Raw genomic sequence first — 15,868 nt, forward strand, 5'->3', positions numbered from 1 at the left:
ATTAAAAGTAAAAATTATTTTCTCTAAGTTTACAGAATTAAGTCAGAGCCTTACAAGAATTTCCCTGAGCCACAGAAAAACAAAATAAATACACATAAGACAATTGAGTTCAATGGAAGGAAAACTCCATGAAGAATCTCTAATAGCTTCCCCCACTTTGGTCTCTCAGGGGTGGGCAGGATTTATCTCCCAATCTCATGGCACAAATCAGAGAGACTGCAGAAAAAGCCTGAATATCCCTTGGGATCTGCAGCAAGCCCACTGCACAGCGGTGGCCATACATCTATGTCAGCTCTGCCCCAACAGTGCAATTCCCCAGTCCTTCTTCCCCTATTCCACCTAGTATCTTCCCTGTCTCCACACAGATCCCCAGGACCAAAAAGGAAGAATGTTATCAGAAACAAAACGGATACTGCTATACAAAATTGTAAGGAATCAGCAAATCGTAAGCCATGAGCAAATCAGGTGCTCTCTAAACTATTTCTTTTAACAGGTTCTCTAACTTTGGGGCAAATCAATTTTTTGAATGTAAAACTTAGCATGTAGCAGTCACAATATCATACCTCTAGCTTAATTCTCTTCGGTGACAGTTCATCTCTATCTCCACATTTAGATCTAGAAGAAAAAACACACATAGTATTGATAAACAATATAAATATCCTGTCTTTACATATAAAAAGAGAACCAAATTTATCTCTGCTATAACTCACTAGATTTAATACCATTAAAATCAAGGGTGAATATGACCCACTTAGTGGGGGGAAATATTAATTTAGGGCCCCATCCTGCAACTCTTAACCACCCAGCTGATACAGTGGAAGTCATTGGGAGTACTCGGCAAGCAAGGATTTGCAGGATTGGGTACTTAGGAAAACCGCTGAAACTCAACTAAGGGCAAGGAAGTTTAGTCAGCACGATGAGGTGACAGAGCTGAAAGGTCTACTGTTTGTGCTAATCAGCTGTTAGGTAGAAAGGGCATTACTGGGGGAAAACAAGGGGAATGGAATTGGGGCAAAACCAGAAAAGATCATGCAGTGGGACAAAAAAAGGCCCCTCAACAAATTAACCCAAATTAGGGTGAAATTCAGCCCCGGGCAGAATAGCAGCACAAGACGCAGGCATCACTTAAGTCCTCAATAAAGCAGTATGTAGGCCTACATTCTGGTGTTTTGAACAGAGATGAATTTCACCTTAAAGCAGAAAGTTCCAGCATGGTCTTTATGACAAAATGCCCTTTGGCCTCTGTTACCCAGGATGAGAGAAGACACTAGCACAGTTGGGCACGTATATTAAACAATATTCTTAAAAAATTCCTGAAAATATATTTTCAACACGGATATTACACATATCCGAGAGATATCAACTTTTGATAGTAATATACAGAATATACTGAAAAATATTAGTCATATCTATGGATGTGTTTTGTAAAATGCATTTATTCTATAATATACAGATAATAACCTGATATAAAAACATATTCTGTTTTTCGCTGCTTGATTTGATAACTATTTTAAAAAGGGACATTGTCCATTTAAATTTGGTCCCAAATTATTATTTTTTAAAACAAGTGTTTATAAACTACCCTCAACTACCTTTGTCTTTCATAAATGCTCTGGCTAAGCTGTTTAAGCCCTGACGATTTATATTAACCTTGAAATAAGAAACGACTCAAAATTTAAAATGCTTGCTTCTTAGAGATGGTATATTGAAGGGTACTGTATATACCGTTACTGAATCTGGAGAACCAAAAGGTTGATGAAAGGATTAAAATAGCTACATGCCAATAAAAATGAGTAACAATATGAAAGGTTCCATGGTTTACACAGTATTACGATGATTTCTATTTTCCATATGTATGTGCTCCCTCTTGCCTAATGTAAACATTTTGCTAGCTGTAGAGGAGGAAGAATGAAAAGAGATTTCTAATGCTTCGCAAGAAATTCTATTAAACAGATTACTTCATAGAAAATAAAGTTCCCCTGAGTTTATTAAAGCTTACTTGGTGGTCCTGTATGTGTACTTGTATGTAACTTCTCGAGAGATCTGCCGAGCCAGCGCAAAGAGTTCATCTCTCCTGGTTAACAATGCATTATCTTTTACGCACAGCTGAGCGGCTGCTTCATTAACTGTTAGCTGGAAGTTAAACACACAAAAATATTCTTGACTTCCTCAAAATATCCCCTATTGACCCTTGTAAAAGTATCCAATTGTGTTACATGATGACAGTTTTCAACACTGAGTCACATTACTTATTTTATAATGAATCTGGAGGATTTCCTCAAATTGTGAATACTCATCCTTTCCCAGATACTTGCCTCAGTTATAAAGAGACATAAATATGGTAGATAAATTTAGTGTTCTTTAAAGTGTTTATTATAACTCTCTCTGATGTAAGCTACCTTTTCCTCACCTCAACGTTAACTAAACTCCAGTATGAAACAGCACCTCCTAATGTTCAAAGATTTGGCTCCCAAAGATTATTTTTTATAAATGCCAGTGCAGAAGAACATGCACAAGGCTTGAAAAATCCACTTGACAGTGGTGCGTAGGAAGATTTCCCTGATGAATGACGTGTAAGCCATCAGTTTCTGCAGAATGTAAACGGTCTTATAAAAAAAGTATGTTTCTCACCCTTATGCTTGTGAAAATTATATCTGAATGCAAATCAAATCTAAACCAATGCAGTGATGTCTTCCTGAGCCTGTTGGGACACGATCCCAGTGTGTCTGAGGCTGCCCATACCTTTACAAAGCAGCAAAAATGAAATTAACAAGGCCCGAGTCAGTTTCACTACTGCTATGAAATCATGTAGGGCAGTGGTTCTCAAACTATTTACCATTTTGGGCCACATGAGGCCTACACTGTGTTATGTGGGCTGCATCCAATACTACCTGTATGACCCTGAGGATGTCACATGGGCCACAAGCTGCCCACAGGCCAGGGGTTTAGAACCACTGCTGTAGGGAGTGATAAAACTGTCAAGAACAACAACAACAGTTTCAGGATGTTGCTATTTCAGAAACCTAACAGCAGCAGCAAAGACACACACTGAAGTTACTAATGGAGGCAGAAAACCCAAAACACAGACACTGGAGAAGGTGTATATCCTCCCTCCTGTCACAGCAGCCAAGAGGGTGGCTAGCACTTTGTATTTATCAGATACGTACCAGCCAGAGGCTGATATGACAGATGTTGTTTCTGGACCTTTCTTGGAGGAGACAACTATTAGAAGTCTCACCACCCCTCTGCTTTCCAAGAGCTGGATTTTTAGGGTGATGGGCTTCTCTCTGGAACATTCTCCCTAGGCCTCATAGATCTCTATCAATCAGATTACTGGATACCTGCAGCAAATATGTTTTTTAAATGCAGTCAGCATGTTGCTTATGAATCAAGTTCTGCTATTCTCCAATTGCCACACATACCTTCTGGGAGTACAAAGTTCTAAGAGCAACAGACCAGCTACAGTTCACTGGACAGGGACAGGGACAGGGCTGGTCACACACGCACACACGGCAGCACAATACTTTGCAGCACAGAGGTGGAGGAGTCTGGGAGCAGGACAGTAAGCTTGCAATTACACTGAAGCATTGTCAAAAACTATGAACAACTTGTCCCCTGCTCCTCCCCACTGATGCTTCATATCTTGGTATCTAGAAAGCCATCCCCATATCTCTCATGAAGACCCCCTTCGTAAGCAGATCTTTTAAAAAATTTTGCCTTAAAGGATGAAACAGGTCATGCAAACTTTTTATTCATCAGACAAGCTTACTGGCTTGAGTTGGAAGTTCTTTAGAAATATAACTTAAAAATTATCTTATCTTCAGTTTGAGTCTGTGATGTGGCCTGTTTTGTGGATTTAAAGAATATTAAGAAGCTGACCAATCCCCAACTAAATCATTCCAGCCAGGGCTTTGTCAAGACTGACCTTAAAAACCTCTAAGGAAGGAGATTCCGCCACCTCCCTAGGTAACCCATTGGCCTGCTAAACCCAGGGTGGTGAGTTCAACCCTTGAGGGGGCCATTTAGGGATCGGGGGCAAAAATCTGTCTTGGGACTGGTCCTGCTTTGAGCAGGGGATGGACTAGATAACCTCCTGAGGTCCCTTCCAACCCTGATATCCTATAATTCTATAACCTCAGAAGTAACTACTGTTCATAATTATATTTCTTAAGCGTATTTCATGTATTCAATGTGAATTTACATTAAACTATGCTATTTACAATATAGACCTGAAGACCCAGGAGAGGCATTCTGGCCTAGCAGCTACTGAACTACATATACATGTATTGTTTGATCCTACAATCACTGAAAGACCACACCACTTACTGAAGTCAGATGCACTACAGTGACAGGATCAGAGCCATTTTATAATGCAATTACTATATATTGTTAACACAGTAGACAGTATTAAAATCATGAGTAAGACAGTTACCTAGCAGACCAGAAAACTTAAGGGGTGATTTAAAAAAAAAAAAAAAAAAAAACAAGAAAAAGAAACCCACCCTATATATTCTTTTACAGAAAGATGACTACAAAGCAAATAAATGGAAAGGCAAGACATTTACGAATACACCACTCATATAAAAGAACTGGTATTCAAGTGTTAATCTCTGTATATTGCTTTTCATTTACTATGTTTTAGATATCCTTTGAGCATCATTCTTCACACACAATGCTTGCCACTTCAGCATCAGTATGTTATTCATACTGTACACTTGCATAACAATTCACATTACTTCATAACTGGATATAGTCTTAGAAGGCTGCAATAATAAAACAGATTACAAACACTTTTGTTTACTCCTGGCAAATGCTCTATCACAATACTGAAAGACAGCCAAATATTTGGTGGGTTTTTTTGGGGGGGGTGGGGAGTGGGGAGGTTTGTTCTTCTTTCTTCTCTTAGTCAGTTTCTCCACGATCACTGCAAACGCAGCCTTACTGAGCCAGAAGTACGTGTCACGGCTTCCTCCCTTTTAAATAGGCAGCAGACTGCAGCTAGCAGGTAGAAAAATTCAGTGTTGTGTGCCACAAAATGAGAATCCCTTCCTGGGAATTCTAATCGTAAAAAGCAGGAATTCTAGCAACCATTCTAGTTAAGAATTAGATGATTCCCCTGCCACACGTAGAGAAAATTAAATACAAAGTCTCTCCCCCAGCTCCTTTAAGTCAACAAAAGTAAATAACCTAAGTGAAGTCAGACAACATAACTCACGTATGCTACTCCTGTGTTTTTTCACCCCCATGATTTTCTTGTGTTTTACATGTAGTCATACAAACACCAAAATATTAAATACACAAAGTTATATTTGTAAAACGGAGCTGAATCAAACACCTAAAAGTCACCAAGTTCAAGAGTATGGCCAAAACAATCTTCCTTTAATCCAATCCATTGTGCCTCAGTCTCATAGCCCCATATTTGGAAACCTGTGCAATACTGAGACAACGGGATAGGTAAAGACAGTGTTTTAATATTAACTCAGAACTTCCTTCTTCTGAGGGTTTTATGTCAGACCTTAACATTAAGTCAATGTTGGTTTTAGTTTTTTTCTTTTGTCCTTTGTAGATAGCCATGATAAAAAAACCCCAATAAGCCTACTTTTTGAAGAATGCCTAGCACCCACACCTCTCTCTGGCTTCTACTGACTGCTCAGCACTTTTGAAAGTTGAGGTATTTATGTGCACCTGACACGGTAAAGAATGAGAGGTCTGAAGAGTAGCTCTGTGTAAGCTTGAAAGCTTCTCTCTCTGACCAGACGCAGGGCTGCCCGGGGGGGTGGGGGTGGGGCAATTTGCCCCAGGCCCCGCAGAGGCCCCCAAGAGAGTTTTTCGGGGGCCCTGGAGCAGGGTCCTTCATTCGCTCTGCGGGCCCTGGAAAACTCTTGTGGGGCCCAGGCCCCTGGAGCTTCTTCTGCTCCAGGTCTTCGGGGGCAGGGGGATCCTTCCACTCCGGGACTCTCCGCCAAAGTGCGAGGTCTTTAGCGGTGGGATCCCAGGTCCCCCTGAATCCTCTGGGTGGCCCGGACCAGACGTTGAGTCCAATAAAAGATATCACCTCACGCACCTGGTCTCTTTATTATTACATATTAAGAGAAAGGAGTGAATCCTGCCTCTCCGCAATTCTTCACCATTCTGTTTAGCTTGTAGTGTCAACATGCAACCACATCATTGGTTGCAGCAGCTCCTTCTGAGCCATGCTCTCACAAGACAACTTAATGTTCAGTATTAGACAAATCCTCTCCCCAACATTGAGCCCAAAACACTCAGCTGGATGATGGGGGACTTCTCCACAGGAAGAATCCCCTTCCCAGGCTTCAGTGCCTCTCTGCAGCTGCTACTCCAGACAGGTTACAGTAGAGTCTGCACGCCTTGTGTGCCTCTATTCTATGAAAGGGAAGAGAATGAAGGATCACTGAGGATCCACCCTGCTCCAAATCCTGACTGTACAGCAATGTACACAGATCTCCTAGAGCCTGCAGGGATTGCACATGCCTGGCAGGGACTCTTCAAATTCTGCCTCCAACGCCTGTGCACTTGGCCTGCAGTCATAGAGTAACAGGACAGGATTTGCATCTGTATGTTGGATGACATTATCATAACACTGAGCTATGCATTTGCAACACAGTGCACAAGTAGGAACTGCACTGCTAAATGGGCATGTTAGTCACATGGCCAAAATCACCACAAGTTTCACCGATATGTAGTAAAAATCCCTATGAGAAGTTATTACTGGTTGTGTGCAATTGCTTCTTAAAAGTAAATATTAATTTTAACTGAGCTTGCTGTGAGGGCCTATAGTTTACATTACAGATGACACACCTACAAAAACTTATATTTAAATTGTAATTTTAAGTTACAGAAATGAAAACAAGTATAAAACCAGTAAGCTTCTTTGCCACGCTTGTAATGTGAACATAGTCCTTCCTTTTGGGAAGTACACCTCATGACAAATCTCAAATCAGACTGAAATGTTGCAATCACTTAACTGTCAAGTGGTGATGCAGCATTCGTTATATCAACACTTATCTGGCACCGCTTTAGTTTATGTTCATTCTTCTGTAGTACCCTACTTGAGCACTAAAACACCAATTCTCAACAGAGACAACCCTACTGCATTACAACATAAACAGTTACTAGCTTCCAGAAAGAAGGCTAGAATGAAAGAGGAGTACATGTGTATGTATGTTTAAAGCAAGGTATGTAAGCAACTCTGCTATTCTTCAGGCGTCTTAAGGACAAGCCCTCAGGTCAGAGCCTACTCTTCACTGGGGCTATCTACCTCTGCAGATGACATCAGCACATACTTTTTACAGCCCAGGCACCACTCCAGATTACCTGTACTGTGTCCAAAGAAATGCAAAGGTTTTACAACTAATCTCAAACCCAATCCAGAGAATAACTAGGTTTTGTGGGCCCATGTCTGCAGAATTCCCTCTGCCTCACACCAGCTATACAGTGAGGCCTAGAGCAGAGGGAAGGCAGCTGAGCTGTATTAATCAAGCCAGGTAACAAGGTCACCTGAAACAAGCAGTTTCAAATATATGCAGAGGAGACTTGTTTAGTCTCTAAAAGTGGAAAGCGGTGCAGAAAGGCAAAACTGGTCTGGAGAGAGGCCCAGTGTTTAGAAGCCTTTGTATAATAACAATTTGCTATTTAAAGGCTTGATCTGTTCATTTCTGTTTGTTCATGTCATCTATTTCAGAGACACTTAGAACTCAGAAGATGTGCATCTTAAATCACTAGTGCAAACACTACAAACACAGGAAAGGCTGACTTGCACAAACACACACACTCTTCTCATTATATAATAGGAAGTGAAACAAGTGTCCATAGGAAAACAGCAGCCTACCATCTAAAAAGGGGAATGGTAACAGGGAAAGCTCATTCCAGCCTGAGTTATTTTTACCTCGTGGAGTGTGAGATGTTTGCCATCCTTTCTTTTCGAGTCAAATCTGCCATATATTGCACTGTATTTCCTAATCTCCTCCTCTTTGCGAGGGTCCTCGTCGTTCATCTCAAAAATGTGACCAATCATCTTTGCTAGCTTCTTGTTTGTTTTCAGTAACTCCTTTACTTCATTCAAGTCACTTTTGGGCAGGGAGGGAACCATACGTTCCACGCATTCGGCAACTGACAGAGCAGCCGCAGCATCTAGGGTCTCACTGTTTTCCTTTGGTGAAGCTGGAGAGCCAAGGTCAGCAGGGGAAAGGCTGTGTTCGCTCTCTGTAGTGTGGTGACCTTGCCAGAGTCTTGATTCATTGCCACTCTGCAGCAGTAAGTTTCCTACCACTTCAGATTTGCCCGCACCCGCACTTTGCACGCATGTGGTGGCAACACATTTTGGAATCTTCAAGTGAGACTCCCTGGTATTACTATTCCTTTCATAACTAGGGCAGGATATTCCCAGCCAAGCAGGGGACCCTTCTGGTAATTTATAGATTGGAATGCTACTGACTGGTAAGGAAGTGAGAGGCTGATTAAAAAGACCAGGATTTGTGACCCAGTCCCTCAAAGCCTTTTGCAGTCTTCGGACATGAAGAGGCTTGCTAGCCATGCCTACAAGAGCCATTATCTCCAAGAACTCCTCTTCGCCTGCTTCACATAGCTGCTGTACATCATCACCTCCCTGCTGAATGAAGGCATCAAAGTAGAATAAGAGATTTGCTTTTTGTAATATTCGATAGAGTTGCAACTCCCCAAGGGTTCTGGGTAAAGCTGACGCCATCACAGATGATAGAACCTGCAGAGAGTAAGAACGTTAATTACAAAACAGTCTTTAAACTACAAAATCTAACTCATATTCCTAAACCTACGGATGTTAGAGAGACAAGGTGGGTGAGGTAATATCTTTTATTGGACCAACTTCTGTTGGTGAGAGAGAAGCTTTCAAGCTTACACAGAGCTCTTCTCCAGGTCTGAGAAAAGATGAGCTCTGTGTAAGCTTGAAAGCTTGCCTCTCTCACCAACAGAAGTTGGTCCAATAAGAAAATATCTCACCCATCTTGTCTCTCTAATATCCTGGGACCAACAGGGCTACAACACTGCACAGACTTCAGGTTATTAACTCAGAGGGGAGGGTATTCTTTCTCGTTATAAGATCTTTAACAGCTACAAAGAAAGGTGTTGCATTTTCCCCTTTGACCAATAGGCATGCTATTGGATAAGATGCTTTCATTTTTAGGGACAAAAGTCCACGGCTGAAACATTTCTGAATAAAGCTCAATGGACCCCATGCTGAAATTTCAATGAAACTGTGAAGGAAAAAAAGTAGTTCAAGGATGGACTTAGTTTATTTTCAGTTTCCCCCTTCAGATTTGTTCCTAAGAACACCACGCTATATTTCTTTTTCTGCTGCTTAGTGGAGCTCTTTGAACTATTTCAATTCAAAATATAAACAGACTACCTCAATGGTAACATAATACTTGCCTATACAATAAAGGAACAGCCCCCTCCCCCCCAGTCTCTGACTTCTCTTACCCCTGGACTCACCCTGTCCCCAAATGCCTGGATTAGGGCTGGGAAAATAACCTTTCAGACATGTTGTAAAGCCTAACAAATCTGTGCTCTGGTGGACTGCAGTGGGAAGGTGCTGAAGTATCAAGAGTTCCTCAGGTACCTTGTGAAGACCTCATGTTTTCAAACAGAGGGGAACCTAGTGCCTGCCTCTGCTCATCTCAATTTTGGCAGTTTCACCCAAAGGGACAGAGAGAGAGATTGACAAAGTTAATCTCGGTTAGCAAAGTACTGAAGAATTCAGGGCTGTTAGAGCTTAAATCCACACCTTGAACTCTGCTTGGTAACTAATAGGCAGCCCATGCTTATTACATTGATGTTCATGCCCTTGTCATGAAGCCCCACTCAGTAAAAAGGCTGCTGCATTCTAAATAGTCCTAACATGCAGACCCATCTTGAGCGCAGTGCTGCAGTCCACACTCCATGGAAAAAGTGATCTACTTTCATATCTGCAGAGTATTTGTTTCAGTATACGGAAAGGGGCATCAAAGTCCCTTGTTACCCATAAATCCTGTGAATGCTACTGCTGACAACCAGCAAAGCCCTGGGGAATTTCAATTTTTTAAAAAATTATAAATATCAACTCAAAGGTTAGTTTTACAGATTCAGTGGAGTAGTTTCCACTATTATTGTTTTAAGCTAAATCATTGGTCATGAAAGGCTGGATTGCATAATTTATAGTGTGCTACGGAAGCACTGGGACTACAATGTGAAACAGGTCGGCTAATATTCTTCCTGATCTCCTCTCACTCAGCACTTTAAAATGGACAGATTAGAAGCCTGCAGGGAAAATTTTACAAAATGTGATGCATTCTACAAATTACTGGTCAGCGCAATAGCTTTCAAAAACACTTTAATACCAGAATGAATAACTGTGTGTATGCAGGGACGTTGCTAGGAAAAAATTAAGCAAAAATTATTTTTACATTTTTATGACCTTCTGCCATTAACAACAGCCCTTAAACATCCCAAGAAAATTGCAGGAACCAATAATGTTAGAGCTGAACTTTGTTACCAAAGATTTAGTTTTTAGATGCCTATTAAAAAAAAAGCTTTGATTTAATACTACCAATGAAACTGAAAATTAAGAGAGCTATGTAAACTTCACAAGCCAGACATGGTAGTGACAGGATGTGTGTGAACATTCAGGTATGAAAAGTACTTGCACAAGTTTTATTTAATTTTGTCTGAATCACAATTGATAGCATTAACCGTTTTGAGCAGCCACCCTAAGTGTCCCAACTGGTTAGACCAGAACCTAACAAGTTATAACCTATGAAAGGTAATATGAAATTGTACCACTTTATAAACATTAAATATCACCCTTCTTGGGAGATCTCAGCCTCCCAACCTCTAGCCCCGGTGCAATGGCTGCTTGGGTCCGGCAGATTCATACTCTCCTCTGGCAACACACAGAAACATGCTCAGAAAAAGCTGACACTGCAGGAGACAGCCCATAGCTCTGTCAGACACTTCCAACTGCAAGTCTCTGCCCTCTGTTATGGTGTGAGAAAGAGACGTGAACTACCAGCACACTGGCATCACAGCTCAGGGACCTGAAGACCTCTCCACAGTCTGTGGGGAGCCTGGTTTTCTCCTCCCCGCATCCTCTACCCCTGCTCAACTTTCCGTGCCAGCTTCAAGCCTCATTCTTCCTGTCAGCTCACTGTGGGGGAAGAGACAGGGAAGAGCACCAGGGGAGCAGGTGTGTGTGTGTATAATTAAAGAGCAATCCAGACTGGGAATGGAGGACCATGGGACTCTACAGAGGACATATGGGAAAGAAACATGTAGAAAGTCAAAACAGAGTGGGGACACAATGAGGAGAATCCAGATTAATAGTCATGTGAATAGGAACAAATAACACTAATGCAGACTTTTTTAAACATACAAAACACCCAATCTAGGGAATTCCCCTAAACAAGAACACTTTAAAATACATTTAAGGTTGCATATAATCAACAATACAGCCACTAATTAAATCGTCATCCATCCTTTGCAACCCACAGTAACGCATTCTTCTTCTGACGTTGCCTCACTCCCACTCCCCATCCACCGTGTATGTTCTCCCTCTGAACACCATGTCATCTGACCTCTGACCACAAATATTAAATACTGAAAAAACAAAACACAGCGTTATTACAGACTTTCAAACAATAACTTACCAGAATGCTAAAGCTTTATTACAAACAATTCCCTCCACTAACACACAAACGTAAACAATCAGAAGTCTACGCTACACATAATCATTTACTTCAATGCCACCCCAACATCCTGAACTATCAGAAAACAACCATTTCTAGCCATTCCAGCTGGTAGGAGCAGAGGATGCACATTTTGCATGGAGGTAGAGGGAGGAGGCATACTAGCTGTACACGGTGGATGTGGGGAGGGAATGCAGAGAAGAACTCAGGGTTGTGGGCTGCAAGTGATTTCCCAGCTTTTTTATGGTTGTGTTATTGCAGTTGAGCAATTTTAACAGTGTTTTTAGTAGAAGTTTGTTTCGGAGGGATAGTATTACAATTAAGCTGTCGCTAATTTAAATAGGAGTTGGCATAACGGAAAAAAAGTGAAATGTCTTGCCTTTTTTTTTTTTTTTTTTTTAAAACCTTTAAGGTTACATTTATTATAGCCAAAGCATGTTAGTACTACAGTACCTCTGCATCATTGCAACCTGAGGCAAACAGTTTTGTTTTTGTTACCAGTTGGTATTTTTGAAGAATTTTGAACTGTGACATCAAGTTCATTCTGCCCTGAAATGGAACAAAAGGCCTAAACCTAAGATTGTGTTTAGAAGGAAACTGGTAACGTTAGTAGGTCCAAATTTGGAAAATCTGTTAAAGTGTTTGAGCAGACTGTGCTAATTTACTGATTTCTCCAGCCTGTTCCTCAGCCAAATTCTCAGCTCACACGTATTGAAAATTAGGTGCTACGAGTCAGATGTCAGTACCAATCTTCAACGAACCAGAGCGTGCACATGTTGAGAGATTTGATAAGAGTTAATGATTATAGTGAATCTTCGCTGCATCTTTTAGATTTCAAATATAATCTAAACTGCTTTAGTCTCTCTAAAGGGAGACAAAAATAGGGTACCAGTGCTCTGATCTCGCAAGCTGCTCTGCACAAGTGGATACATGATCCTGCATGGAGCTCCGCTAACATCAATAAAGCTTCACACAGGCATGGGGGTCTGCTGTGCAGAGCATATTATAGGATCTATTCTAGTCAGTGTCCTACATCACCATCCTTACTGTGGTAGCTTTGCCTCCAGGCTCCGGTTATTACAACAGTACCCGTAAGAAAGTCCTGCATATAAAAAAAGTGATTATTCCATAATATATTCTGATCACTCTTGGTATTTTGAAAAGTCTCCAATGACAAACTACATTCAGATTTGAGAGTTAGCTACTATGCATATTCATTATATTTTCGTAGCAAGTCTTTCTAAAAGACCTAACTATGGAAACAAGTTGCAGTAGCCAGACCTAAGAAATGTTAAGAGGTAGACAAGATTATTGTACCAAAAATAAAAAAAAAATTCCAAGGTGATTCTCAAGTGTAGTCCATTAAACATAAATTTCATAGTCAGATACAGCAAGATGTGTATCTACATGATAAAAATTTTGAAACTGTAAGGCGACTGGGTACTGGAAAAAATGACACCACTGAACCTAAATATTTATTTACCAACTATGAAACATTGATTCTATGATTCACTACAGATGTTCCATTTTTAGTTAATCTTGCTATGCCAAGGCAATCCATTAAGTTTTGTCTGTGGCTGCCAAGATATTAGTTACAACCAAATTCACAGATCATGTCCACTCTTTCACACAACTAAGGTGCAACTTGGATCATAACAGAATTAGCCTGAAAGGAAAAACAAGCAAACCAGATACCAGAAAAATATTTATCAATTTTATATTTAGATTTATATTAAAAAAAATCTTTACAATCCCTGAATTTGGGAGAAACAAGACACCTAAAATCAGTAACCCAACATTTCACCTAGGTTTTGGAGATCCCTATAAAGACACATGACCTTTGTAGGTCCATTTATTAAGGTGGTTTTGATTTTCTATTAATGATGTGCATACACAAGCATGCATGACATATTACTGCACATGTGGGTGTATGTACTAGATATGAAGTAAAACAGATACCAAAGCACAAAAGAATTGCACTTATTTTTACCTAATCTGTATTTCTACAGATCAGATGAAGTTATTTTTTGAAAAGATTTTTAGCAATGAGATACAACAAACCGAATCCAGACAAAACAACTAACAAAGCAGTAAATTAACCTTTACAATACTTTTTAGGAAGTAAAATCATTAATTTGTGCAGTTGTAAAATCCCTCTATTACCCAGAGCTCTGGGACACAGAGCCCACAACCTCACACCAATGCCCTAACTGGTACAGTTGGGATTGCACCCCTTCCCCCAACTCCAAAGGAAGAGACAATGCAAGGATGTTTCTGTACTTTCCGCCTACTCCCTCATCCCTTTTGCACTGGATTTCTCTGGGAATCACCCACACACACACACACATGAATCCGCCCTCTCCTTCCGGCAATCTGCAGCAGCAGCAGCAGGAATAAACTCCTCAGCAGAAGCAACGAAAACACCCCACAGGGCAGAGAAACAGCATTTTTTCTTTTTACAATCCACTTTATCTTTCTCTCTCTCTTCCCTCCCACCCCATTCTTCTCATCCTTAATATATCTACAACTATAATACACAGCCCCTCATCATCATAGCATCCGAGCACCTAAGCAAGGCTGAACAATAACTTTTCATTTCCCTTGGAAGAGCTTTCCCAGACCCTTTGCTGCAGGATAAACGCAAACATAGATTTTCACACACTTTCCAGAAGATAAAGCACACTTTGTAAGAGGAGCCACACTCCTGCGCTGCATGCTACATACACTTTACAAAAACACAGGTACATAGCTAGACGATACATAATTTGCAACAGGGTAATGCAGTGGGTTAACACACACTCTGCAACAGGCTGTCTGCACGCGCACCCCCGGCCAGACTTTGCAGCGGATCCCAAGTTTTGCAGCAGGCAGCGCACACGCTCGCGGGGCACTGGCCATCTCCTTACACACTCGCCGCGCAGGAGGGCACCTACATACTTCGCAGGAGGATGCTACTGCTGCTGCCGCCGCTGGCCGCCTGGGGGTTTCCTCCGTCCTGCCCCGCTGCTGCAGACTCAGCCCCGAAGTTACTGCCAAGGACACCCCCAGCCTTCGCGCTGCCAGCCCAGACTCCTCCTCTCCCCTGGACGGGGCGGGTGGGGGAGCTGGGCCCCTCCACCTCTTCCCTGGCCGGGGCTTGGCGCGCGCGCTCAAGGAGGGCGGGGCGGAGGGAGCTGCCTCCCGCCCCCGCCGCCCCCTCCCGCGCGGTCACATGGGGAGATTCCGCTCTTGCTCCATGCGCCGCGCTTTGGCGCCCTCCCACGCGCGGCCGCGTGACGCAGATCCTAGCGTGGGCCGCGGAGGGGTGGGGGCGGCTGCGGGCCCGGCTGTTGCGGCCTGGGTGGGAGGGGGCAGCGGGGCGGGCCCGGCCCAGGTGGGGGAAGCGGAGCTGCTTTGGGCGGGGAGTTCCGTTCTCCCCCCGCAGGGAAACCGCTGCTGGCAGGGACAGCGCGCGCACCCCGGCCCAGGCGCAGACCCACCCTCGGGGCGTCCCACTGAGGCGCACGGCCTTGGGGGCGCCGCCCAGCGGGGTGTTGCCGGGGAGAGCCTCGCTCAGCCGGTTCCGGGCGCTGACGGCCCCGTCCGCTAAGCTCTCGTCGTCCAGCTCAGCCCCGACCCGCGGGCGGCCCGACCTGTGGCCGTGGGGGGAGGTAACCGGCTTTTCCCGGGAGCCTCTTCAAACCCGCCCCTGCTCACCCACCGGCTTGTGGAGAATCGTCTTCAGTCCCTGCCTTGCTCTCTTCGCGGCCACAGTTTTCACATTTAGCTCAGCCAGAAACTTTCACATCACCAGGAGCTGCTGCAGTAGCTAAGAATCCAGGGGGGTCTGTCCTAGAGACAGCAGCGCTGGGTGGCGGCCAGATTCTTTTGTCTCTTTCCCATTTGTTTTCTTGGTGAATTCGTCTAAGCGAAGGACAAGGCAGGCAGCTGAAAACAGATGTTATCGGGGGCGCTTCTTAAAATTCCCTCTTTGGCAGGGCGTGTATCCATGATAGATCTTCCTCGCCCAAGTTAACAGGGGAAGGTGGAAGGGTTTTGCCACTGGTTTCGCTGAACTGGGCTGTTGTGTGAAAGTGGCAGCGATGGAAGATGCAGAAGTGGAATTGATAGTAGCCTGGTTGAAAAACAGTCTGTATGCAGGTGCATGATTG

General features: G+C 42.9%; 1 protein-coding gene across 3 annotated transcripts in view; it reads right to left on the minus strand.

Annotated features, from left to right (window-relative positions):
* Positions 1–15,664, minus strand: part of NAB1 (NGFI-A binding protein 1) — a 28,581-nt gene extending 12,917 nt beyond the window's left edge. The window contains exons 1-4 of one of the 3 annotated variants that reach the window (XM_032763323.2): positions 15,418–15,664; positions 7,907–8,740; positions 2,000–2,133; positions 564–615 (exon numbers count right to left, since the gene is read on the minus strand). In XM_032763323.2, the coding sequence (XP_032619214.1) occupies positions 564–615; positions 2,000–2,133; positions 7,907–8,725 (1,005 nt within the window). In that variant the 5' untranslated portion in view covers positions 8,726–8,740; positions 15,418–15,664. Of the gene's footprint in view, positions 1–563; positions 616–1,999; positions 2,134–7,906; positions 8,741–14,654; positions 14,863–15,417 lie in introns of those variants that run through there. The other 2 variants (XM_032763325.2, XM_032763324.2) reach the window with 2 other exon arrangements.
* Positions 15,665–15,868: the final 204 nt, after the last annotated feature.

Source organism: Chelonoidis abingdonii, chromosome 10 (genome assembly GCF_003597395.2).
Source record: "Chelonoidis abingdonii isolate Lonesome George chromosome 10, CheloAbing_2.0, whole genome shotgun sequence".
Lineage (NCBI taxonomy): Eukaryota > Metazoa > Chordata > Testudines > Testudinidae > Chelonoidis > Chelonoidis abingdonii.